The sequence below is a fragment of the Coturnix japonica genome, chromosome 2, assembly GCF_054131305.1.
Source record: "Coturnix japonica strain WE chromosome 2, WE-NBRP24, whole genome shotgun sequence".
In the NCBI taxonomy this organism is placed as follows: domain Eukaryota; kingdom Metazoa; phylum Chordata; class Aves; order Galliformes; family Phasianidae; genus Coturnix; species Coturnix japonica.
Genome location: NC_140664.1, coordinates 89,268,508 through 89,295,759, shown reverse-complemented (window position 1 = coordinate 89,295,759; position 27,252 = coordinate 89,268,508). Strand labels below are relative to the sequence as shown.

The following is a 27,252-nucleotide window of genomic DNA, read 5'->3' as shown; positions in this document are numbered from 1 at the left end:
ATGAAAATATCTCTTCCAATCTGGGAAGGTTCTGGGATGGAGAGTGTCCTCTTCTCATTTTTATTACATTCTATTTTTCAACTGACTCTACAGTGACTTAAATTATATTTTTATTCCAAATAAGGTTGTCAGAAGCAAATTTTGACAACAGTGGCAAGGCTGATGTTCTGTTGTCCTTGTGGCAACCTGATCCATAACTTCCAATGAAAAATTGATGTATAGTTTGTTACTTCTTTACCAGACTGCCACTCCAGTTCCTAGCGCTTTGCTCTCTCAGCTTAGATTTTTGGAGACTGCAGTTAGTTCAGCGTGATGCCAAGTTTTTAAGTAGGGCTAAATCTCCCCCTGGGAAAACAGGATTGGAAGCCCCATGTTAATTATATGGCCTTGATCAGGCACATTTCTGCAATTCAATACTGACATTCAACAAGAAGCTTTGCAGTTTTTTCATTCCCTGGCTGCCCAGATGAGAAGTGTTTGTCTATCATAGCTGTTTTTATATTTTCTGTGACAGCACAGTTCAGGAAGGAAAAGCAAATCAATCCTTCCTTAAAAATACTGACTGCAAAGTGGGAACCATCATATGATCCCTTATTTGTGGAGATAATCAGAAAGCTCAATTTCCAAGGCCTTGTTGAACTGAGTGTGTGTTTAATGTTCTTTTATGGATGAAAGTGTTCCTCTGTATACAGAGGGAAAAAAAGTTATCAACTTTTTTTTTGCAACTTTGGAAAAGTAGTAAGGGTAACTAAGGGGTGAATTTGAGCCACTGCAAACATCTATCAAACTGGAGCCATTAAGTGCATTTTTCCTCACCCCCCTAGATGAATGCTAATTAAATTCGGTGCATTTCAAAGCAGCTAGCATGAGATCTATGTTGCAATGGCAGGAGCTAGTACTGCAGCCTTCAGGTGGAGAATAGAGTCAAGCTGGGGAGTGGGAAGTTTTCTCTTTCTGATGTTCCCCAAGGAACTGGCTGTGCAAATAGAATCAGGTAGAAAATCAGTTTCTTGGGCTGATATGTGGGGTATGGGATGCATATTAGGATGTTACCACTCACTTGTGCAGCAGGTATTTCTCATAAATCAACATCAGTGAGTGTAGGCCATGTTGTGCCTGTTCACCCCATACAATTGCAGTTAGAGCATGACAGTTCAGGTGCATGACTGGTCCTCATTAAGTGATTGGGGACCAAGAGTTTCAATTCCTTTCTGGGTTTATATAAATCTCAATGTGAATGCTGTGATTGCCTAGCAAAAATGACACCTCAGCTCCTTTGTCACAGAGCGCTAGGAAGATTTATCCAGTGTCTACAGACTTCTAGTCAGTCTTACTTTGCACAGACAGGTTATACTTACAGAACAACTTGAGATTTTCAATGGTGATGAGCCATGACATGATACAGAGGGAAGAAACACTGCATGTCCTTAAGAAGCCACCGTATTAGCAGTGTGATTAGTGAGATTCCATACAGAAGACATGCAACTGCGTTCAATTTATTTTTATTTTTTATTTTTTATTTTTTTAATATAAACATGCAAAACTCTTTTTTTCTTCATCAGTAGTTAAGCCTAGGAAAAAAGGTGTTTGTTACATTGAAGCCTTTAATGTCTGCATCAAAATGACTGGATAAGCACTGCAACCTGGCATTTGTTTGTACTGCGGCAGGCATTTAGGAAACAAAATATTTGTAAGAGATGAGAATGAGTGACTTTGATTTAGATACAGTAACTTGTTATGTTTTTCAAACCTTCCAGTTATGTACTCTCTTCCCAGAAAACATGTAATATTAACCTGTCATAAAGAATAGATTTTAAAGAAGTGGCAAAGGGAGTCATTTCTGATGGATATGGGGTGAGAAAAACATGAATTTTGGTGGGAAGCCCACAGCTATGGAGGGCAAAAACAACAATAAAAGTCTGATTCCAAACACTCAGAATCAGTATAGATGTGAAACCCAAATAGCCCATTTCCAAATGGCATGTTATAGATTATAGATTATATATAGATATTTAGATAGATAATATAGAGTGTACATTATGCCTTTGTCCTTTTAAGTCATCTCAGATTTTTCAGAAGTCACCTGAAAAATTTAGACATTAACATTTTTGTATGTAATCCCCATGAACACTCTGAGTCAGATAAACCCTCTGTAGGCCAGAAGAAATTGGTTTACCACCTTCTCTTCTTCTCACCAGTGATAATGAACTCTATTAACATTGTACAACAGAGACCAAGAAACTGACACCATACAGAACAGTAATGTCAGAGAGCAAACTACAGCTGGGGAGTGGCACAGCTCAAGTGGATGTTCAAAGGACACTTTGCAGCATTTGGAGAGTTGTAGTGAGAGGTGAGCTAAAGCAAGCACAGGAGTGAAATCTAGGTAGAAAACTGTCAGTGTTAGGCAGGTATGTGTACTTGCTGTGGTGCTTCTAAGAAACTCCCTTGAAACAGAAACTGTTTTAGTTCTGGAAGGATTTGACCTACGATGAATTCTCAACTGAAATACCTAAATCCTGGAACCCACACGTGTTTATATGTGTCCCTACCCTGGAGGCATTCAAGGCCAGGCTGGATGTGGCTCTGGGCAGCCTGGTCTGGTGGTTGGCGACTTTGCACATAGCAGGAGGGATGAAACTACATGATCTTTGTGGTCCTTTTCAACCCAGGCCATTCTATGATTCTATGATAAATACAGATCTCCTGTATGTACTGCAGCTTTATGTCACACAAGTTTATTCTTCCCATTGGTGATTATGTAAGGCGTTTTCCCTAATCCCGATTAGGCACGAGTGGGTTGCTTTTCCTATCTCACTGAAAAAAGGCAATAGTTATTTACCAGAGGTAGTGAGACACAGAAATCCCTTGCAAGCTTCAATGTTTCCATCTGTTAAATGTCACCGTGGAGAGAAGTGCTGGTGTTCATCTCCTACATACTGACATTTTTCACTAACACAATACATATAATTCCACTTTAGGAACCCATGTGAAAAAGGGCTTTTCCAAATGACATTACTAGAAACAGTATGTCAGTTGGTTGGTGTAGGTATGTTTTTTTTTTTGGTTTTGTTTTTTTTTGTTTTGTTGGGGGGGGGGGGGGGGGTGTCAAAATACACAACAAGGTAGAATACTTTTTAAAGGTTAAATGAAGCTTGAACATCAGCTTTAAATGAATGGTGCTAAGGGTGCAGCATGGTGATTAAGTCAAAACCAAATGCATTTGGAGGGTTATAATCACCGTGGATTAGGCCTGCTTTGTACGCATTCAGCAGAAATCAAGAACAGCTTGTTTATCCGTTCTCCAAACAGGAACTGATTTTCATAGTTCACCTGCACATCTTGAAAAGCAGGAGCACTGAAACCATGTGTGTGTGCCCCTTGAGCTATTACCATACCCTTGTCCAGAATGGGGTACAGCTCTCTGAGTTGCAGAGAAGCAGATGTGGCACCTACAAGCCCTTTGGCTTCTCCGGGCTTAGTAATGTTTAACTTTATTGAATTTATTTATGCTTAGTGTCAACAATCTTTGTAAGAGCAATTCAGGTTAAGAGCTTACAGTTCAAAGGTGCGGGGTCTTGGATCATTCTGTTAAGCAAAGCCGCACAGGTGAATCTTGCTGGTTTCAGCTTTCTCTACTTCCCCGTCCTCTAAAAATCGAATACCCTTGGTGCCCCCCAGTGGCTTTCACAGTTATTGCTACTTCCTACAGCTTGCTGTGGATACAATTATTTGCTTCCATATATGAATACAAAATTCATAGAATTTTGAGTTGTGTTTTACTGAATAGTCCCTATTTCCCCCTGATTTTATTTCTTGAAAAATCCCTTAATGTAAAACAAAATAAAATAGAAAGGACAGAAATATCTGTACAGCATCTGCAGTCTCCTTGTCAAAACTACTTGCTGTAAGCCAAACCTTGCACTATTGTTTTATTCAGCTAACACCAGGCAGATTTGCATTAAATTCACTTGGTGGTTTCACTCAGCTAAACAGCTGTGAAATTATAGTCATATTGAACAGAAATTTCTTATGATCTTGATTTCTGAGCCTCAGTATCTGCAGTGTGGAATTCTGCAGAGCTGTGTCAAAGGCATAATTTGTCCGATGCTATAGAAATGAGGGAAGAAGGAGATAGTAAAAGATTGTTACAGCCTTTGTGCATATTGCATATATGCTTCCCATGCATTTATGCATACAAACGTATGGATGTATACTCTGGTCAAATATCACAGTTGTAAAAGCAAGCTATTTATGTTAGCAAAACATTTATTGGCATGGAAAGGATTGGGCGTGCTATTGTTCTTGCTCCTGACTCAGAGAGCTCAGTCTAATTTTAGAGGGAGGTGAAAGATGGATGCAACATACAGCAAAGTAAGTGGTAACAGCAGTGGGATTGGCTGGTTGGAAGGGGAATTGGCATCCCCGTCAGAGCACCTTGAGTCAGTGATCTTATTCCACAGAAACAATTTTTTTTTTTTCAATTTCAAGAAATAAACATTAGGAAAAGATGTTAGATCTGGTGTTTAATTTTTTTTTTGTTTGTTTGTTTATAGGAAAGCCATGATAATTTTCTATGTAGATCAGCTACTGCACACACACACACACACACACACACACACACACACACACTCAAATTCTAGTAGCCAGATGCTTTTATTATTTTCTCTTTTTGGATAGAGAGCATGAAATTGATGACAGCCTGTTAGAGCGGGCTGAATATGGTACTGCAGGTACCTGATGTGAGTGTGGGATCTTTTGTTCAAAGTGCTTTTGTATTCATTTTCTGTTTGGGAGGAAGCAAAATCTGGAGTATACTTTTACAAACTACACTGAGTGACATTAGACCTTCCTTCCTGGTTGTTAGTATGCCTCATGGTTTGTTTTTTCCTTCCTATTTGTTTCACTTTGGAAGAGCATCAGGCTTTGTATGTTTTGGAATAATAGCTCTAGCTTGATGTCTGATATAACAGTTAATCAAGCTGAGGTGTGCTGCCTGTTTCCTTTATTTTACTGCCACTGCTGTTCTTTTCAACAAGACCTGAGCACCCAGGACAGAAAGAGCAAGCAAGTTATCCCCCTCACGGTTATTCTCATGTTAGGTGAACTATTCTAAAAAGCCCATCTGTCTCTGTCCATCTTGTTCACTGGAGGTGTGGTCATTTTCTCTATATAAATCCATGCATCCTCCCCTTTCCTCTTTTCAGACTCTGCAGCCGGTTGCAACCAAAACTGAGAATGGCAGAAAATGTAAAACAGAATTCTTGCAAATATTTGCTGTTAATATGGCATCCCGAAAGATATAAAAATGTGCCAAAATGTTTCATTAAGAAATGGACCTCTATTCCCTAAGATTAACTGAGCAACCAATACTGTTACAACTCAGTGCGGTCGCAGGCGGTCATAAATGTGGTATAAGCTCACATAAACAGATGGCAATGTGTGAATATTATCACCTATTAGAAGAGGGAAATGAAGAAAGAGAATAAGGATGGAAGCAATTTAGCAAATCATTCCTTTTAACCAATCAAATTTATACAATATTGACACTCTTTTTCTTCTCAGCACGTCAGGCTGTCGCACCAGTTTGAACATTTAGTCCTTCAGGATGAAAGATTTGAGATCTGTGCTGAGGTTGTCTTGGGACTAGTCTGCTTTCGACTGAAGGTAAGGCACCTGAGACTTCCGAGTTCTGTCATGTTTTATAGCAATACAGTCACCTGCAGTAGAATACAGTCTTTGTAGTTAATGCGGTTAATTATTTTTTAAGGCAAGCAGGGAGAATTAATGTATATCAAAGAGGATTAAAGAAAGAAGCCTTAGACATTTTTCTTAAATGGAAGTCAATGAAAAACATGCAAGAAATTTAAGCATAACAGAGTATGAAAATCTATAGTCAAGGCAAACAAGTAGTCTTAGTCTACCCAGTCATACTCAATAGCTGTTGTATTCTGTGCTCAATTGACTTTGATTTAGGTGGTAGTTTTTATATATTTCCCAAGACATTTATTTATGACGTGTCTATGTGTCCATTAGATTCTTATTGATTTTATATGTGTGTATATTTAGTAAACAGTTTCATGCATGTATAACGTCTTTCATGGATGAAGACAGAGTAATAAAGTTTTTTTTGTTGTTCTTCTTCCATTTAAAGAAAACATCAGACATTTAAAAAGGTCAATGTCTTGTTTTAGATAAAGAACTTGTTTAATAAAAGAGCTTGCAGCTCAAGCCTTTGTTGTGACCCTGAATCTGAACACCAGACAATAAGAAAAATGGCACTGGTGTTTTCTGTTTTGCATGTTTTTTAGCTTAGGTCTCTAAATGAGCTTTTGGCTTTTCTGAAAGCCCAGAAGCACATCTTGGCATCTTCTAGGTAGTGTGATATTACCCCTTGTCACAAATTCTTTTCTCAGTCATTCAGTTGCCCTAGTTACTACTGTTTGATGGTTTAAACAAATCTGGAACAATAAGGCAGTGGTAAATCAGGAAATGTAATAGGAAAATGGTTTCATCTGAATTTATGGTGTTCAAAGTAAAAGCAAAAAAAGGTCTGCTACAAGGGGATCAGACATACTAAATAATGTGGGGTTGTTCAAATAAATGGAAATGTGAATCTAATTTCATAATGAGAACTTTTCACACTTGTTGAGGAATAGGTTCTGTGGCACATACTGCTCAGTTACAAGAGGTTGGCTGGAGGCTGCTCTCTGACTTGGTCAAACAAACATCAGTTTTGCAGATTCAAAGTCAGCTGTCAGTGCTCTGTGCTTAGCTTAAAGAAACAGTTGGTCCTGGTGAAACAGAGCTCAGCCACACAGGAATTGTCACTTCTGATCAGATCGATGGTTCATCCATATCTGGTCTCCTGTGCTTGGTGCTCCATAGGAAGAAAACAGGTCCACAGGGAAAGACAAACAAGTGAAGGTAAATACTGGATACCTAGATAATAAACTTCCAGGCAAGTTGTAGGACAAAGGCATGATTCTTCTGAAATCTAATGCTGAAAGAGCAGTGTTTGCATCACTTGTCTTCCCTGTACAAAAAAAAAGACGACCCTAAAAACAACCCAAACCCAACCTATGTGTAATTTTTATATAGTTAGAGTAACACTGAGCAACAGGAAACTTCACCTGTAATGCTGCACAGCTGTAAAAGTAACAGCAACATTTTTCCTTCCTTTGTTCTCGATGAACAAATGAATGATCTTTTTTATTTCTTAGTGCTTTTTTTTTTTTCTTCCTATGCTGAAGAGAGATGCAGTAATAATCGATGACTTTCATATTATAACTGCTTCATCAAATGTCAGAGAAGGATTCCAAGTATCATGCCAAAGGGTTAATTTTGGGCCTTCTTGTCATGTCTGTAGATGAATACAAGCCAAGCTAGTCATTTCTCCAAGGGAGTGAGAATACTGGCTTATTAAAACTGACAGACTCGATCAGAGCTGGCTTCTTGTTTCTCAAAGCTCTGGGAGATGATTTTTCACTGTTAACTTCAATTTGATGTGACATCTGAGTGTCACAGCAGGCCCTGGGTGCAGCTGTGAGAGCAGAACAGAAGAAAGATACAGAAATCTTTCTCCTTCTTCCTCTTACCCCTGCCAAGGGCATAAACATCATATTATCGCTTGTATTGCTTAAAAGTTAGCACTGGGCGTTTCATATTATAAGCAAGGATCATCATTTTAATGATGGATTACCTTCAGTAAGAAAGTAGAAAATAACTGTCACCAGTGACCAACCCATGGCAGGCAGGGGAGGACGCAGGGACACATTGATGTTGGTCCATTTCTTAGGTAGGAATGTCCATGATACTCTAAGAAAAACTGTATGAATATCTCCTAAGTCATGATAAGTCTCACCTAAATTCCCTAACAGCTTTTGCTAAGTCAGAACAAGGCTCTGACTTGGGTTCAGTTCCGACTGTAATATGATCCAAAAGCATGCAAAGAATTCACTTGTCCTTACTGCCAGTGGGAAGTCATGGCTCTCCTAATGCTTTTTCTTACGGAGAAGGCTAAGAAGGGCAAGTCACAACTGTGTAGATTTGAGGTAACATTTTCTAATGGAAATATTTTCAAGAAGAACCATGGCTGCTACAGTGAAAAAAAAAACCAAAACAACACACTAAACGTGTACTGTTTTGCATGTTGCAGATGAATTAGTTCTTTTGTTGCTCCAGTACTACAATGGTCAGTAAGTGAACACTGGAACTCCCAGCATCTCTTGCAATTCTGTGTCACCAGCAGTGTAATGGAAAGAGCAACGGCACAGCACATTAGCTAAGATATTTCTCCGAAGAGAAAAATTATAGTGCTAGAGATCAACACAGTATATCTTACATTATTATGGCAAGCTGCCAGCAAATCTGAAGGCATCAGGCTGTTGATATAAAAAAATTAGACATATGGGTTCCTTTAACTTAGGTAATAAAGACTGCCAGGGATATGCAGTCAGCATTTCAACCTGTGTTGCTAAATCAGAACCAAAATCCCAACAGGCTGCTGTCATTGTTTCCATTTAAAACAATCAGATTTTGGAAAATCTGATGACATCTTTCGCTTTATTCTTAAATGCTGGTTATGATTACTAAGATTACCATTAATTCAACATCAGGTGAATCTGTAAAAGAATTAGTACTCTTCTATGTAGTCCTGTTTCCTTTAAGGCTTGGTACTGGAAGCATACAGCTGCTCTTAAGGAAATCCTCACATTCAGTAGTTGAGTAGAAGAAGAATTAAAACAACAGAAGGAGATAAAATTCAATACTGCATGCATGTAGAATCACTCTGACCTTCTACAGGTTATTTAGCACCTATACCTTTGTGTCCCTGAATTCATAAGAAGAATGGTTGCTGCCAGTGGTAGGAGGGTTAGCTTATGACATTTCTGAATTCAAGTAGGAAACACTCTGAAGCATTCTATGAAGGACACTTCCCATAGAACCTTAAGCAAATACTTTTTTTAGGGTGTTTTCTAAAGAGATGACCCAAATGTTGATTCCTTGATTTAACTTATTTGTTAATACTTCATTATTACTTAACTAAGAACAAGATTTATGTCTTCATACTCCAGAGATTCTCTAAAGGTAGTCACGCTAAAGTAAAGACTGAGAGATTTGTATTACAAATGTTGGTAGAGTTCATGGCAAAACTGCCTTGCATTTTTAAGTTCTTTACTATGAGAGTGGTGAGGTGCTGGAACAGGCTGCCCAGAGAGGTTGTGGATGCTCTGTCCCTGGGAGGTGTTCAAGGCCAGGTTGGATGGGGCCCTGAGCAGCCTGGTCTAGTATTAATATGGAGGTTGGTGGCCCTGCATGTGGTGCAGGGTTTGGAGATTCGTGATAATTGAGGTCCCTTCCAACACAAACTATTCTATCATTCTATGATTCTATGAATTAGATCTAAGAAAACTGTAATGAAATTGATGCAATAATCAATGATTTTAAATGAAGCTACCTAGCTCATGACCTTAGGTCATGAAAAAGAAGCCAGCTATTGCAAATGCCATAGACTGAACACAGGTTCTAAACCATGGTTAATCCATAAATCTCTTTGTGGCTGAAAAATGATCTCCAGAGCCATCAACTTTTTGTATAATCCTTTGATGGCAAAGCATTATACAGTTGAGAAATGGCTAGATGTTACTGGTGACAGTTAGGCTTGGCTGCTTGGTGGGATTTACATATTCCAGATTCTGAAATTCATTACCTTATCTGTTGAATTACAATGATTTCAGGGCTCAAATGAACTAAATAAGGCACTTCTTAAAAGCATAAATGAAGCCAAGAAGATTCATCTGGTCCCATGCCACCTGCGAGAAAAGTTTGTGCTACGCTTTGCTATTTGTTCCCGCACGGTGGAATCCACCCACGTCAAGTTTGCCTGGCAGCACATCTCACAGCTGGCGACTGAGCTCCTGAAAACATGGGAACAAAACCACCACCAGCAGTAACAGTGGTGAGGTAGCAGCAGGGAGGAGGTAATTAGCTGGTTTTCTCTGTGTTGCCAAGTTTAATTTTAGGGGCAGGTGGGAAAGTTGAGTTATGAGGGGAAAAAAAAAGCTGTTGCTACATAGCCCAGCTGCAGTAGCAAAATCCTTGCCAGCAAGTTGTGTTCTAACCTTAGTGATTCACTCTCTGCACTGCATTTTCATCTTGCCTGTTTCCAGAAGGGACATATTCATGGCATCTCGAGCTGTCATTTCTTTGCTGTTAGTTATCAAGGGCATTCATTGATCCCAGCAATGGAAACAGAGGGTTATTATTCCCTCTGCTGCTGACAGCACAAATACTACTCAAGAGATGAAAAGGTGAGGTGTTGTCACCAAATAATTTAATATCGTTAAGGAAATCAGAAAAAAAAAGGTTGTAGGAAGTTTAGTCACCTGGTTATAACACTGTTTGGGTCCTATTTAAGCAGGCAAGCACAAATGTAATGAGCTGGGTCACTAACATGCCATGACACACTTGCTGCTGTATTTTTGCAAATGAAGTTAGAACTTCAAGACTCTTTTCATTATACAGCCAAAGTGGGAGAGTGAATGCTCACTGCCCTTATGGCAGGTTCTCTCTCCTTACAAGTTTCCTTCTAAGACAGTGATTTTGTCAAATCTCAGCAAACAGTTTATGCTGCTTATTGGTTTTCACTTTGATCATCCATACTGATTCTCCATCTTCAGAGTTCTGCCAAAATCCACGTGCTACCTGATGTTCTACATTTTCAACTCAGTTATTATAAGCAGTAACTACTTCAACATAATCTGTAGGCCATGTTGTGTGAAATAGAGCTGTGACATCATTTGATGGCTACCACTCCACTTGTTCCATTGTTTAATAAAGAAATATTTGTCAACATGAAATGTGTACCAGGCAGAGCTGGCATGGCATGCTGACTGCTCCTGGCCATGTTTTGTCTCTGTGGCATCCCAAGGAGGTAGGGGGTGGGAGCAGAGGGTGGCGTTGGTCTCTGCTCACCAGCAGCAGGATGCACAGAACAGCACAAATCTGCACCTAGGGAGAGTCAGATTGGATGTGAAAAATTCCATTACCGGGGGGGTGGTAAAATACTGGAACAAGCTTCCTAGAGGGGTGGCTGATGCCTTTTGTCTATCAGCATTCAGTGCCATTTGCACAGTACCCCCAGCAGGGTGCTTTAATTTTGGTGAGCCCTGAAGTGATCAGGCTGTTGGCTTATTACATGATCTCCCTTCCACCTGACCTATTCTAATACCCACAGAACTGCATTTCCTCAAGGCCAGCACAATACAGAAATCTGAATTTCACAGTTCTTGGTTTTTTTTATCTGAAATCTGGAAATGATTCGAAGCTGCAGTCAATGAAGGCCTTTTTAGCAGCCAGTCTCCCATTCCCTTGTTCCCCCATGTGATAATTGCTTTGCAGAACATTAGTGTTAAGTCATCTGAAAAGAAATAAATAATAATAATCTGGGCTATGTAATCAACTCGAGAACAAAATGGTTCAAAAGAATGTTTTTGAAAGAAGGACCTTTCTGCTGTTTCAGTTCTGTAGCTTTGCAACATATTTGTAAGTGAAATTACTTTTGGTGGGGGAAACACAGTATTAATGAATAGTTAATATGCGAACCTTTATCTTTGCTCCTTGTGTTCAAAAGCTAATGCAGTCTGTGCTGATTGATGCTGTTAGAAATAGTTACAAAACCTCAGAAAAGCACTTCTTTAGGAGAATACCCTAATGGGTAGTGGCCATAAGTTGCCCAGGAAGGTGGTGGAGTCACAGTCCCTGGAGGTGTTCAGTAAATGAGTGGATGTGGCACTGAGGGACATGGTCAGTGGGCACAGTGGGGTGGGCTGGTGGTTGGACTGGATGACCTTAGGGTCTTTTCCAACCTCGATGACTCCATGACTCTCTGTGAATCTCTACCCCAGGCTGCACTGATGTTGTTATGTCCAGTTTCACCTTGCTTTCGTGTGTCAGACCAGGTTGGATGGGGCACTGGGCAACCTGATCTAGTAAATGTGTATGTTTGGTGGCCCTGCCAGGCAGGGGGGTTGGAACTACGTGATCCTTGAGGTTCCTTCCAACCCGGGTCATTCTGTGATTCTGTGATTCATTCTGTTATACTGTGCCCGTGGATGGTTGTCACTGCTGTCACTGTGTCCATCACATAACCACGGGGTGCTGGGCTGTAAGTGACACCCATGTAGACCGTGTAACCAAAGTGGAAACGTCACCTGATGTTTGGTGCTTTTGTGAGCCGTGCGGTTCTGTTCACATCCGTCCAAACTCTGTCAAATCAACACGTCTGTTTTGTGAGCAGCACTAATAAACAAAAAGCAAACCACAGCCGTTGTCCGTCTCTGCTGTTGGCCAGACCTCTCCCATCGTGCCCATCCCGCCGTTAGCGGTACCATCTCCGCAGATCACTCTGCCACTCCCACTTTCATCAGTGCCCTTTAACGCCCCATCTGGCAGCCCCCGCCATGGTGCCGCGGAAGGCGTTACCGCCAGGCGCGCAGCCCGCTCCCATTGGTGGGCGCTCGGCAGCCGCAACCAATAGGGAGCGGGAAGGCGGCAGCGCTAAGCCCGAGCTGATGACGTCCACCCTGCTCTTCCTTCCGATTGGCTGCGTCTGTCAGAACGCTGCTATCCGATTGGTAGGGCGGGACGGTGGGGCGGGCCTTGAGGCAGAGCGCGCGCGGGATCCGCAGGGGCGGCAGTCGGCGGCTGTAGTCGGTGGGTGCGCGCGGCGCGGGCGGGTGTGTGGCGTAGTGCTGCGTTCTGCCCGTTAGAGCCGTTGGGGACCGTTACTCCTCCTCACCTCAGCAGTGAGGGGCTCGGCAAGGCCGGATTCGGGGCGTCCCTTCGGCCAGGCTTGGAGGAGCGAGTCCTGGCTGGGCGGGCTTGGCCTGCTGGGAGTGCTGCCGGTGAGGGGCTGCTCCTGCCCTGGGCTGTGGGCGGGACGGGCCATGGAGCCGGACCGGAGCGAGGCCACACAGCACGGCACGGCACGGCACGGCACGGCAGCTGGTGTGTGCAGCCTGCTGGAGTGCTGCCCTTGAGTGGGTTGGCTCATGTCGTGTGCTGGTTTCCCTAAACAGCCCTACAAACTTGGGCTGAAAACCACATCACGTTATGCTCCCTGTGGTGCTTCGGTGATGTGATTGATTGCTGGGCAAACTGGTTTTTTTTTTTGTTTTTGTTTTTTTTTTTAATGTAAAAAGAGTGGAACATCTCCTCACCCCCAGCCTTGTATTCTCCCCACCCTGCTTTCTTGGCAGCCTTGTATTCTGCACACTCACGTATTAATCTGCATTCATATACTGCTTCTGCCGGTGTGAACCTGTGTTTGAATCTGCAGCTGGTTAAAGAGCACAGAGACTTGTACTCTGTTGAGGGAGATGATAGACAGACGTTCACTTTAACAGGCTTTGTACATTGTCTTATTAGAAAAACCCAGCACACACTGAGATGGGCAGACAGAAGTTAGGATTTGATGTATTTCAGTCATGCTGAGGAAGTGCTTTATGGGCAGATCAGAGTATGAGAACAGCTGATCAGAGCTGTGTTAGAAGCTTTCTGTAAACCCTGCAGAAGCAGCTGTAGACTTCTCTCATTTTGTTCTTGCCTCTTCCTAAACTATGGAGTCCTGACCTTATCAGAGCTGTTTCTGCACATGACCACAGAGAAAGACTGCTGTGAAGTTATGTCAGAAACATGATCTAATCTTTCCAAAGCCAGCAAAATGTCCCTTCTGAGCCAAGGGGCATCTTTCTTATTTCTTGAACTTAGCAGCAGCAGAGGGAATTTAAATCCTGAAGTAGAAAAACAAGAAGTGAACAGTGCTATAGGCAAACAAGGCCTTTGTTTTTCCAAAAATCAAAAGTTGAAGGGAGGTTTTAGTAAGTTCTACATGGAATAAGTAGTTAAGAACATATGCTACAAATCTACTTAAGTCTGTTAATGGAACTTTTTCCTCCCCTCACAGTTTGCATGTGGTTTTATTCAATAACTTTGTTGTTTCAGTTTTGTTACCATCACTGTCATCTTTTAAACAATGACCTGTACTCAGATCTCCTCTGCACCGTGCAGTATCTTGTCAAATAGGAGCAAAAGCATTGCTGATTTCATTTAACAAGGTCAGTTTTTGCTTGGCCATCTGTTAGCATTCTTTGCAGTCTACTTACTTCCCCAGGAGACCGCAGGTTAGAAGCAAACTCTTTTTTCCTCCTTTATTTATTTTATTTTATTTGTTTTAATTCTTCTTTCCTTTCTTTGAACGAGGAAGAAAAGGAGCACCTCAGTGTAAGTGGCTTTTCCCACAGTTCTGCTTCCTTATTGAAGGGTGTCCATTCTGGCTTAGTGATTTACAAGTCCTGCTGCACTGTTTCATTCGATTAAAATGATGTGTGTTTTCATTTATTTGGGATTAGAAAAGGAGGAAGCAGCCAAGTAAGCAACTATAAAACATTTTTTGTAACAACAGGTATTTTTATGTATGTTTCAGTGTCAGCGATGGAGGCCCCGACGCATGGCACCGCACAACTGAGCGACTGGCAGAAAAGTTACTTTGCTATTGCCTCTGGCACCTGCACACCCGGACAGAAGGCTGATGAGTACCGTGCCAAAATTCTGCGTATTCAGTATGCATGGGCAAACTCGGAGATCTCTCAGGTCTGTGCTGCCAACCTCTTTAAAAAGTATGCGGAGAAATACTCTGCAATTATTGACTCTGACAACATAGAGACTGGCTTGAATAACTATGCTGAAAACATTTTGACTTTGGCAAAGTGTCAGCAAAATGACAGTGACAAGTGGCAATCTGCCTTGACAACAGAGAATGTATTTGGATTGAAGTGTGTGCAAGAAAGGATGCAGGCTGGCAGAAAGGTCCAGAGCTCTCAGATGGCACCAACAGATGCCCTTGTACTAGCTGATAAAGGGGTCAGTGCCTCTGCTGCTTCATGCATTCCTAGGCTCGGTGCTTTTAGCAGCACCGGTGAGAGCGAACGCTGTGCTGGCTCATCAAAATGTGCGAGTCGGGGCCCACATCTCCCTGAGCATCCCTTATCTTCAAAGTCTCTCCAAAGCAATGTGCCTCCTGTGACCAAAACTTCAGATGTACCTCCTGCATCTTCTGCCTCCTTAAGTGAACAGATTCATACAGGGTTCCAGGCAGCACCGCTGTTTGGAAATAAAGAAATGACAAGTGGTGCTTCTCTGAAAATTCCAGGTAACTGTAGTGATGGGCAAAATGTGTCTCTTCCCAATCAGTCAGCTGTACAAGCATGGTCTGGGAAAAGAAAAGCATTTTATGGCTTGACTGATACAGGCAGCGCTGCCACTTCTAGCCTTGCTCCATGCAAGGCTTCCAGTACTACTGAAGCCAACAGTTTTTCAGGGAATAGAAATGGAAGTGAAGAGAGCGGTGTTCCTGGTTTTAGAACTGCAAAAGAACAGCTGTGGGTAGATCAGCAAAAGAAACCTCAAAGCCTACAACAGCGTGCACCAGTCTCATCATATGGAGGTGTAAAAAAGTCACTGGGTGCTGGTAGATCTCGGGGTCCATTTAGCAAGTTTGTTCCTCCAGTCCCAAAACAGGATGGAAATGAAAACGGAGGAGTGCAGTGTAAACCTCATGCCAGGGGTCCAACGGATCCTTTGCTTCCTATAGATGAACGACTGAAAAGTATAGAACCAAAAATGGTAGAACTCATTATGCATGAGATCATGGACCACGGGCCTCCTGTGAACTGGGATGACATTGCTGGAGTTGAATTTGCTAAAGCTACAATAAAAGAAATTGTAGTCTGGCCTATGCTGAGGCCAGACATCTTTACTGGGTTACGTGGTCCTCCTAAAGGAATTCTTCTCTTTGGTCCTCCTGGAACTGGCAAGACTCTCATAGGCAAATGCATTGCTTGTCAGTCTGGAGCCACTTTTTTTAGCATCAGTGCCTCTTCTCTGACTTCCAAATGGGTAGGTGAGGGGGAAAAGATGGTCCGTGCGCTGTTTGCTGTGGCACGATGTCAACAGCCAGCAGTGATTTTCATCGATGAAATTGATTCTCTGTTATCACAGCGAGGGGATGGGGAGCACGAGTCTTCAAGGAGAATAAAAACTGAATTTCTGGTCCAGTTAGATGGGGCAACAACCTCCTCTGAAGATCGTATTCTGGTGGTTGGTGCAACAAATCGGCCTCAGGAAATCGATGAGGCTGCCCGAAGGAGACTTGTGAAGAGACTGTACATTCCTCTTCCAGAAGCTTCAGCTAGGAAGCAGATTGTTACTCGTCTGATGTCAAAGGAGCACAACTGTCTCAGTGAAGAGGAAATTGAGCTTATAGTTAAGCAATCAGATGGGTTTTCTGGTGCAGACATGACACAGCTGTGTCGTGAAGCTTCTCTGGGCCCTATCCGCAGTCTTCAGTCCATGGATATCACAACCATCATGCCAGAGCAAGTACGACCCATTGCTTTTGTTGACTTTGAGAGTGCCTTTGGAACCGTGCGGCCTAGTGTGTCCCTGAAAGACCTGGAGCTGTATGAAACCTGGAACCGGACGTTTGGCTGCGGCAGATAGTTGCATCGTAGCCTTTGCTGAGACAGTTCTTTAGCACTGTTATGTATTAAACCTGTGATCGTTCAGTGTATCTATGCTGCTTTTTGTTTTTATTTGTAATAAACTCTCTAAATTTATGCAGCCAGATGTCCAGGTATTGGCCTGAGGTGTAGCTAACTGAAAAAACTGAGGAATTACAGAGAGCTGCTGTGGAGGATGGATGAGTTTCACTGATGTTAAGGGGAAGATGACAGAACTTTATAGTTGAAGGGAATATTGGGGTACCTGAGGGTGCAGTCTTGTACAGCCAGCTGTGCTGTATCAGTAATGCAAGGCTGAGTTGACCCACGTATTGATATCAGAACTGCATAATTTGGCTAGGGGTGTAGTAAAGCTGGAGCTGACGGGGAAGGTAATGGGGGGCACACTGAGTTAGAAGAAGACAGGAATGCAGGAAGGAAAGACTCATGGTGGATGAGAGAAGAAACTCATGGAAAAAATAGAAGCAGGGAGGAAAGAGAATGGTTTCATGTAAATAGTGGTTTTGTTGGACTGAGCCCTGCCCACATCACTGTAGCCTGTTCCCAGCTTGTTATTAAACTCTCTTTCTGATTGCTTTTTCATTTGACCTTGTTTTCTGTTCTGTGCCTGTTTGTGTGCCATACCTCATCCAGAGGGCACCAACAACCGTAGAAGGGGCCAGCGCTCACAGGGGGCTGCAGGCAGGCAGGGCCTGCTGTGGACTTTTCATTGTGTGGGGGGGCGTGATTCTTGGGTGCTGTGGTTCTTGTGTCTATGCAAACTTCACTAGAAAAAATTAATAGCAATCTTCAGGTCAGACTATCTGGCAAGCTGGAGGGAAGTAGCATCTGGAATGAGCCAAAGTACAGCCCATTGGCAGGGAAGTTGCCTCCATCCCTGGAGGCATTCAAGGCCAGGCTAGATGTGGCTCTGGGCAGTCTGGTCTGGTGGTTGGTGACCCTGAACATAGCAGGGGGGTTGAAACTAGATGATTGTTATGGTCCTTTTCAACTCAGGCCATTCTATGAAGAGGGGGCTCATGGTCTTGCTACAACTGTTGCTTGAACTTAGATCCCATGGCAGTGCTTGAAGGACCTATGTACATGGTGTTCTTGTGAAGCAAGAGAGTGAGGAGGCCTGGGTCTAGTGTTTCTGAGCTTCAATCCTGTTCATGTTGAGAAATGAAATAGGGCTGTCTGTAGTGTTGACTTCATGCTATTAGATAGGAAGAAGAAATGCTGTGTCCCACAGTCAACTGTTTAAATTATTTTCTAATAGGTGTGGTAAAATTACAAAGTAAGTTCTATTTTGTATTCTTACCAGAGGCTTAAAGAAAGGCTCTGCCATTTTGTTCAAATAATCCATCCTTGCCCACTGGCTGGATAGACTTGAACTGAAAATAGGTGAAATGCTTTCATTTTTGAAGGACTGACTACAGTGATATCTAGGGTTTATTTTCAGTTTCTCTAAAGCACTGTTCCTTCTATTATGAAAAAGCTGAACTTAAAAGCTAGTCTGAAGATTTTTTCTAAAGTGGGATAAGTTATTGATGCTGTTTAGCTAACGTTTGTTAAAGCTATTTGGGAACTGCAGAAGGCTATGAGATTAGTGAAGCTTTATTTTGGAATAATTTGGAAGGTTTAGCATTTCTTTATGTTTGATCTTAGGGATAAGCCCTAAGAATCAGTTCTAGTTTATGTCTTTAGGAGTGTAGGCCATGTTAGGGGTTATTTTGTAGAGCCATAAAAATTCAAGTATGTGAATTTATCTTAATTTTTGAAATAGTGGAAATAGACAGATTTGGCTATAAAAATAAACAACTTGTGTCATTTTAGCATTGGGGAGCTATAAATGTACTTTAGGAAACTTCTAGTTTCTCCAAAGATCTTAAACCGTGCTGAAAACAAGTTCTTTAAAATCTGAATGAAAACCCCGGAGAATTTTAACTGTTTTAGTAAAACTCAGGAGTTGTTCAAGGGTAATTAAAACTGCATCATCTTAAGGAATTGCCATCTTTATGCTGAAAACTTCATTTTTAATAGAGGGCTTTACCGGAAAGACCAGTGAGAATGCATGTGACAACAGACAGTAAAGTGCCTCCTAAGATGGCAAGGACTGGGAAAGTAATTCCATGCTGCTGCATTTATTTTCTGCATAATGGAACTTGTGAAAGAGAGGTGGAACCACAGCACCAAATAGCAGCATTCATCCTCTAGCTGCTTATGCTGTTTATTACTTCGCAGTCTTGAACGACATGAACCTGCTTTGTTCGTGTCACGTGCATGAACTTCATGTAGAAATAGAAGGAAGGAAACTTTCTTCTTTTCTTTGTATTGATGCAACTATATGACAGCGTCTTCAGCCATCTAGCAATATTCAGGCTTTGCTGCGGGATTCAAGTCAGCAGGACTTCCAATATTACCCCGATGTGTATTTCATATCCCACTATAACAGTGCCACCAAAATTTGATCCCCTTGCAACGTAATTTCACAAAAAGAGAGAAAATTGCACAAAAGTAGGGCATGATTGCAATTTGAGGGAAATGGTGCAGACAAATTCACTTTAATGGACCTGTTTAGTGTATGCAGAAACTTATGTACTTCATTATTTATTCTTTTTGGCTGGCTGAACTTAGAAATTCAGGACTCTCCTTTGGTTTTGTGGTTCAGTAACAATTGGTGCACAATCTCTTAGTTTCTCTTAAATAAAGGTGAATAATTTCAATCCTGGAAAGGTGAGCTCTTTTTAATAATCAATGCAATGCACACTCTTCACTCTCTCGGTGCATCTTGTATCTGAGTTAGCTCAATTGTCGTGGAGCATTTTGAAATCTGTAGATGAATGTTCATTTATAGAAAACTGTGCCAACACAAGTAGGGAAAAAGCTGATGAAGCGGCAGTGATTGTCATTTACTAATGGCACGTGGATGAAAACCACTCTAAACACCTCTAAGAGTATTGGTAAGATTGTCCAATTGAAATAACGCAATTTCTGCTTATCTGTTGGAAATTACTACTCCCAAACCACCATGTAATTGGGGAGAAAAGAGACAAAAAACAAACATGGGCAAAAATAAAGCTTCCTACTAAAGTTTTGATTTTGTTGGAAATAGCAGACTGGTCATAGTGATCACTTGTGCTTACTAAGAAGATGCTGAGAACTACAGGTACACAAACAGTGCTTGCACTTTGTCTTAACCTCATTAGCACACTTTTTAGCACAGATGGCTTATCAGTTAGTGTTGTGAGGAAAACCGACTCAATTTATGGAAAGTGAGTTTATTGTCAGAAGAGATTTGGGTACTGAAAAACAAAGGCAAGCGTTCTAACAACCACTTTCTTCCCTGCTGCTTTAAACTCAATTCCACTCTTCTCTCCAGGTGGTGCAGTGGAGTTACTGCGGTCAGGACATGGAGGTTCCTCTGTAGCGCCTTCCCTCTTATGCTTTCTCTCTGTTCTAGCATGGGCTCCTGGCATTCCAGTATTTTTTCAGGGATATCTGATATCTACTCCAGCTCTGTATGGTCAGGAGTACTGCTTTACAGTCAAGCAAGTATCTGCAACTCTTCCTTTCTCTTTGAACTTTAATTCATTTTTGCTGTTTCCTCACTCTTCATTTCCTCCTCCTAGAGCTCTCTTTGGCTTTTTACCCCCTGTCCCCTTCCTTAAATCTGTTTTCCCAGAAACACCATACATGTAGCTGACAAACTCAGCTGTGTTCTACAGTGGGTTTACTGTGATGACAACTGGAACCAGCCGTATTTGGCACTGGGCAAGCCCTGACCTCTTCACATGCGAGGCTACCCCTGTGGCCCCTCCTACTACCAAAACGTTGACACCTACACTCAATATAGATGCCTTCAGGGGAACAGTTCACATAATTACAGTGCTTAGTGAAGATGCTGATGATATGAAATTTTCAAGGCATAGATTTCTTTACTTGTTACTATTTCATTGCCATTCTTTATCGTAACTGCAGCAAAGCAGTCATGTACAGTGCTGTGGCTATAAGCTGAAGTTGTAGTTATTAATATTACCTGTTTTAGTCCCATTAAGTCAGAAGGTTCAAAAGCCAAATCTGTGTTGCTATAAAGTCTGGAATGTACTCTAAGAGATCACATAATTCTGATTCCATGTAGAATTCCTGTGAATTAGTTTTTGTGATTACTGGTACATGTTTTGCCCAGATTGTTTTTCCAACGTCACCCTCCTTACTCAGTAAGTATACAACTGTCTTTTCTTGGACTTTACTTTGGATGCATGTGACCACGAGATGATACTTAGGATCCATTTTACGTACAGCATTTGCTGCTATGCAAACACAATTTGGTAAATGCTGAATGTTCATTATTGGTAAAATGGTTATCCTTACCTGATTCCTCAGCAAGACTGAGGGAAAGCAAGACTCTTCCCTAATGCTTCATCTCTGTTAGTATAACTTACACTTTTTTTGTCTTATCCTATTCTTATTGCTCATTGAAATGGAGAAAGCTCTACGCATCACCTTCTTAGCCACTACTGTTGATATCTGCTGTCACTTGACATTACTATTCTGTCTGGACCACACGCATCTCCTACATCCTTCTAAAGATGTCCTGTCTGTTAGAATTCTGATAACTTCTGTGGGTTCATCTCTCTCCCACAGTGATTTAGCTCAAGTAGGGCAGAGCTCACCAATGACCAGGTCTGGAACTAGTGTGGAGCAGAAGATCTGAACATGGGTGACAGGTGAAGTATTCATTGGAGTATGATGTTTGGTTTTTCTCTTTACATTATAGGTTGTCTTCAGCAAAATTGTTCAGAAGTTGCATTTTCTCATCTTTCCCAACTTGCTGCCAACAACAAAGTTAGGCAGTGGAACCTTTCTTTTCCATCACTGAGGTATTAAGGAAAACATTGACTCTGATGCAGGAAGGACCCCTCTGAAATTTCTGATGGTCTTTCAGTTTGGCTATAACTGCACTTTGAAAATGGTTTTACAACTAACTGTGCACTGGTATTGCAATGGTTTAATTATTTGTATTATAAGAGTTGTAAAAGACTCACAGGATGTAATTCTTGTGTTCCCAAGGCATTTAACCTTTTCAAGAGGGCTATTAGATTATTTTCTTATGGAGAAAGTTGCAGCAACAAGCAAAAGGCAATGTTTCTCAGAAGACAAAGCTTGAGGAAAGTGAATATCAGCTGCAGACATGTTGAAGAGAGACTGAATATGCTTTTTTGGCTTGCAGAGGGGTGATGCAGTACTTCCTCGTGGTAGGTTTCTGTGGGAAAGGGGAACAAGTGCTGTTTCTCCATCTGGAGTCATGAGCTGGGTGGGAGAGCGAATATAGTCCATCCTGACTAGGAAGAAGAGGCACATGTGGTCTTAAATTCTCTACAACAGCATAAACCTGTGTTCAGACCAGAGCACAGCTTTATTTCAGGTGAATTAGCTTGTAGGCTTTGTGGTTAGTGTGGCATCTTTTATTTTGGTACCTGTTTTGGCTGATGACTCCTTACACTTGCAAATCTGTTGTAGTCAGTGAGATTTCTTACAAGAGTTTTCATGCAGCAGCTTCTACTAACGTGCTTAACTCAATATCCTGAAGGAGATCTTTGGCCTTCATTATTATGTAAGCCGTGGATATATTTTTTCTAAAATAAAATAGATGTGAGATTGACAGAGGGAGTTTGAATGCTCTCAGTAGATTGCGTTTCTTGCATACCAACTATTTGCAAGATACAGTGATTCAAGTTAGTTACAATGAATTTTTGCCTTTCCATTCCTCAGCTGCAACAGTTTGCAGCCCACAGTTGTGTTGTGTGTAGTAACAAGTAGTTGCAGTCTGCAGAGCATTGGGTTTTCAACTGTGGAAGCTGACAGATTCCATTTGTGTTTAGCAATTTGTGTTTAGTTAGATGGAAACATCCAATTTGCGCTCAGCCGTTGTGCCAGAAGAAGTTGCTGCTTTCAGCCATCCTGCTAAACCCAACAGGGATGGATGACAAATTAGAGGTACTGGCATGGCTTGCCCCACACTCAGTATGGTTATAAATCTCCTGCAGTGAAGAATGTAGCCTTTTTTCTTAAATTCTGGAGGAATATATATATATATTTTCCAGCAAGAGTGTGCATTCCAGAAAATGGTTTCTGCAAGCTGTTCTGGATGCCCTTCTGGAGAAAGAAACTCTCTTAGTGACAAGGGAAGAAGTAATAGAAGATTTGCTCCTACATTCTCTGCTTAGTCTGTTATTTTCTGACCAGGCTTATTGATAAACTGCTTAATGTGGTGCCTTCCTGTCATACGACAGTAAGTCTCACAGGGGATTGAAAAAAAGAAATAAGAATTAAAACGTGGTATCAGAAGTTTTGCACCAAAGCAATGCAAGAACTCAAGATCAGTTTTTCAGAAGCTTTTGATGTTACCCACTAACGGTGTGTGCTGAGGCTGTATCTGTAAATGTCACAGAGTTTGCAAGCGTTAAGTTACTTAGGTTCGTTACATAATACTTTTTCTCTTGTGCTCTTAAGAGTAGTTGTGATAGCACAACTCCCTGAATAGTTAGGAGTGATACCATCCTCTAGTCACCCTAAAGTAGTGCTAAGTTATACTTAACAGACAGATGTATGGTTGATACGTCTGTCACAGGTAACAACACTACTGGTGCCCTCTGCACAAACAGGCTTTCCCACAGCAGTGCCAGCAGAAAGAGCTGTGCTATGAGAAAAGGAAGCCAGCTTAACTCACATACTTTTGTTTTTTGTTTGAAATGAAGCAGCTGAATGCCTGGGATTGGTTATAAATCTATAAACTTAAATCCTTAGTCTTGGGAGAATGGTGGATGTGGTAACAGCCTTACTGGTGCTCCCATGTGGGACAGCCATGCTTGGGGTGCACTTATATCCTGGTTACAAAGACTTGGGGAGGCAAGTTGTATTAGATCCATTTCACCTGCTCCAGAAATCACACAGACTTGACTAAAAATGGTATTCACAGGCTTTATTACAAAATTACTGTCTGTATTCTTCATTCCCTTACCCACCTGCTGCAGTTGGTTGGCTGTACTGGGGGGAGAAAGAAAGGAAGAAATATCTAACAGTGCTTAGCACTGCACAGGAGAAGATGAGCATTTAATAGTGAGACATGCATTTAGGACACCTTGCTCAGTGAATTCTATATAAGGCTTAGAACTTTGTGGAGAAAAACTTACAATGAATCCACTACATTTCTGGTAACTTCAGTCTTTGTAAGGGAAAGTAATGCACCCGTAGTGTTGACTTGATCTTTTTATAGCCTGCCACCAGATGGAGATCTTTTCCCAAAGAAGTCCACGCCAGTCCTTAAGGAAAGCCCAAGAGTACTCAAAGTTATTCCCTTCTTTTGTCAATTAAAATCATACAGTATGAATGAGTTGTTACTGATGTTTAATTTAGGATAACTGGTGATTCACTCGGTGGACAAAGATTTTTAAAATGTTTATTTATTTGTTATATTACTTTATTTATTCATATTATTTTATTTATTTGTTTTACTTATTTTTGTGCAGGGAGCTGTGAAAACTAGCATAGCATCCCCAGAACTATCTGTTAATAAGCAGGATATATAAAAATTAATTCTAGCTCGTATCTCAGGCTGTAATGTTAAACTGCAGTTGTGCAAATAGGCGACAATCCTAATACATCTGTGTGGAAGCTCATCCTCGTTCTCAGGACTTTAATAGCAGGACAAAATGAGCAGGTATGTGTGATATTCATTTCACGATCTCCAGACATTAAGTTTAGTTAGGTATCAGGGTGCTGAATCCAATTAATTCAGCACTCAATTCATTTGACGTTTCATTGACAGCAAGTGGCATTTGTTGCTCTCTTCATGTTGACTCACCAGTAAAAATCATTAGTGCAGTTGTAATAGGCTTAAACTTCTGGCACTACTGCTGCACCAGCAGTACAGAGGCCTTCTCTTGACCCACTTGACAGAAAATCCCAGAGGGGTCAGCTCCTATGTGTTGAATAATTAGTTAGCTTGCTAGATGATCCCTCCTATCAGCTTTGATTGAGTTGTCTTGGCAGAGTTAGGCTTGTCTGTTTGTGATTAGTATCACAGATAGTTTTTATGACTAAAGAAACCACTTCAGTGATTTGTGAATGTTGGAACTGGGCAGAATTTGCAGGAGATGCTGAAAATATCAGCCCCTTGATTTCAAGGGAAACATGCGATGCAAAATCATTAACCAGAAAAAGATATTTACATGTGTGTATATATATATATATATGTATACATATATATATGAAAGATGTTTAAATATGGGTGGCTAATACTGCTTTATCTTCCCAAGTCCTGCAGTTTCTCACTTCCCTGCTTTGTGGGTCAGATGCTTTGCAGCCAATTTACATCGATTCCTGGCACTGTTTTTAAAGGAAGCAAGGGGGAACAGTGAGAAGTCTCACTTTCTGCCAACAACAGGAAGTGTATGCTCTTTGAGTCAGACAGCTTGTTTCAGCGATGCCTTTTGTTGAACCAACAAATTGCTGGACTACACATTTGATCTTAGCAGTGTACTTCTGTTTGGCATATCCCTTGGAAATGCAAGAGCACAGAGCAGCAGCATGGATGGGCAAGTGGAAGGCACTGTAACACCACAATCCTCCAGTATGCATTTACAGGCCTGTTGTCTGAGGGAAGAGAGGAAATGGTGATAACACCTTTCTTGAGAGCTTCCCTCTGGCTCTGAATGTGCAGCTACTGAAGTCTTGCTAGGGATGGGCACTGGAATAGAATAAGGTCTTCTGTCAGCATTTCTGGTGATGCTGCTGCTAAGACACATAATATGGCTTTCCTGCATCTCAGATGGAGAGTTACACTCTTGGATCATTTATTTAGTTTTTCTGCCCGCCGTGGGCTAAAGGACTCTATGAAGTCTAGAAATTTGTTCTATATTTTGTCAAAACTTCCGTAAGTCAGTTTGAAATCTTAATTTTCCTGTTTCATAGTTAAGATTGAAACTAAAACAAGGGTAGCTTTTAGTATTTTACTGTCACCCAAATATCTTTATATTAATTTACCATTCCCTCTGCTCTTCTCCCTAAACCCTATGTGTTTTGTTTCACCTAGATTTATGATTTGTAGCTCCATGCCAGCAAACGTGCCAAGGTGTGCTGTAGAGGTAGACACATCCCTGGGAAGAATCATGGCTGAGGCTGGTGGTTGTCTGTGAGGCAGGGTTGTAGCACAATGTGTTTTGCTCCCACATCATCCTGTGCACTTGTGGCATCTCTGATGCTGGAGGAACAGATCAGCCTCAGCAGGGCACGACCCAGGCTGAATTCAAAGGGCGTGTGTTAGCTGTGGTGGGATTGCAACTGCAGTGTTGTCAGGAAGCACTCATGATGAGAGAGGTTACAGAGTTAGACTGTTAGAGTCGCTGTGAAAAAGCCTTCATTCTGCTTATCTGGAGTGAAAGCTCCAACGATGCCCTCAGCACTGAAAAATATGAGCTGTGCAGCTTCCCATGATGTGGTGCAGAGAGACCTGGCTTTCTGCTCCTGTACACCTTTTGTAGACCTGCTCCTCAGAGCTGCTAGCTGACATGAGCCTGCCTGTTCTCATCATACCAGCAGCTTTAGCTTCCTAAAGATCAGTGCAACGTGCGTATTGGGTTCAGAGAAAAAGTTAGGTATCGATATGATATTCCAAGTGATGTAAGTGGCCAGAGGCTCAGTGGAAAAAGCACGTGGCACAGTAGCATGTGGGAAGGCTGACTTTTTGACTCGAATATTTATCTACTTGTAAAGGAAATTGGGCAAGCAGTTCACTTAGGAGAAGCAGAACCAAATGGAAAGCTCTTAGCTTTCCCCTTTGCACATGGTGTTTCTCCAGAGAAGCTGTGGTGATCCTGCAAAATTTGACAAGGAGGGTGTAACAAGTCCTTCCCTATTTTCTGGAAATCCCACCCTCTTGCCACAGCTTATCTGAAGTTTCTATTTTGCACGTTGGTATGTGTGCACTTTCCAGTGAGCCTTCTGTTTTCTGCTGTAAACGAGCCTGCTAACTAAATCCATCATATGCTTCCTTTTCTTTGGAGGACAGTGTTTCCACTGTTGACTTTTTTGTTGTTGCTTTCCCTGAGATAATTGATAGGCTAAATAGAGTGATTTGGGGATCTTTATTTTCTTTTTTATTATTATTATTATTTTCTTTTTCTTTTTTCATTTTCCAGCTCAGAAAAGCATCCCAATTGGCTGACTGCTACAAAACAGGTTTTCTGTGTTTTATATATAATACGTCATTAGTAAAGCTCATTATTTTTCTATAGGAAAACAGAAGAATCAGACAGAAGACCTCTTTTCCAGTATCATTTAATCTATGCTTCATTTTGAGACATTTGCAAAGCAAATGTTGTTTAACTGCTACCATTGATCATGGAAAAGATTATGTGTCTCTGCGTGTTAGGCCAAAATGTTCCATAAATTTAAGCAGCAGAATATCTCTCAGTAAAGGAAGGTAAACTAGCAACTGTTGGTTAGATATATATAAATCAACTATTTTGAATTAGATACATACAGTGTGCCCACACAAACATGCTTTGATATAATGTGAAGCCTGATTTGATTTCTTAGATTTGAATCCATTTTACAGTTTTGAGTTCAGTGCCAGGGCCTGCAAATATGGGGTCCTGAGTTTATGACCCACTGAAGAGGAAGCCCG

General features: G+C 41.4%; 2 protein-coding genes across 7 annotated transcripts in view; both read left to right on the top strand.

Moving 5' to 3' along the window:
* The window catches only part of DDC (dopa decarboxylase), a 64,799-nt gene extending 52,472 nt beyond the window's left edge, over positions 1-12,327 (top strand). For all 4 annotated transcript variants that reach the window (XM_015854341.3, XM_015854338.3, XM_032442456.2 and 1 more), the window contains 2 exons: positions 5,566-5,667; positions 9,741-12,327. In XM_015854341.3, the coding sequence (XP_015709827.1) occupies positions 5,566-5,667; positions 9,741-9,956 (318 nt within the window). In that variant the 3' untranslated portion in view covers positions 9,957-12,327. The remainder of the gene's footprint in view (positions 1-5,565; positions 5,668-9,740) is intronic.
* Positions 5,567-17,165, top strand: FIGNL1 (fidgetin like 1). 3 transcript variants are annotated; one of them, XM_085537966.1, is made up of 2 exons: positions 5,567-5,667; positions 14,489-17,165. In XM_085537966.1, exon 2 carries the CDS (start codon positions 14,497-14,499, stop codon positions 16,561-16,563), a length of 2,067 nt encoding a protein of 688 aa, XP_085394092.1. In that variant the 5' UTR covers positions 5,567-5,667; positions 14,489-14,496; the 3' UTR covers positions 16,564-17,165. The 3 variants fall into 3 exon arrangements, with proteins under 3 accessions (XP_085394092.1, XP_015709841.1, XP_015709842.1); XM_015854355.2 differs by lacking the exon at positions 5,567-5,667 and adding an exon at positions 12,666-12,717; XM_015854356.3 differs by lacking the exon at positions 5,567-5,667 and adding an exon at positions 12,666-12,908.
* Positions 17,166-27,252: the final 10,087 nt, after the last annotated feature.

Bases quoted from the DNA above. Each gene is read 5' to 3' on its own strand.
- FIGNL1 (XM_085537966.1), top strand. From the start codon at position 14,497: ATGGAGGCCCCGACGCATGGCACCGCACAACTGAGCGACTGGCAGAAA.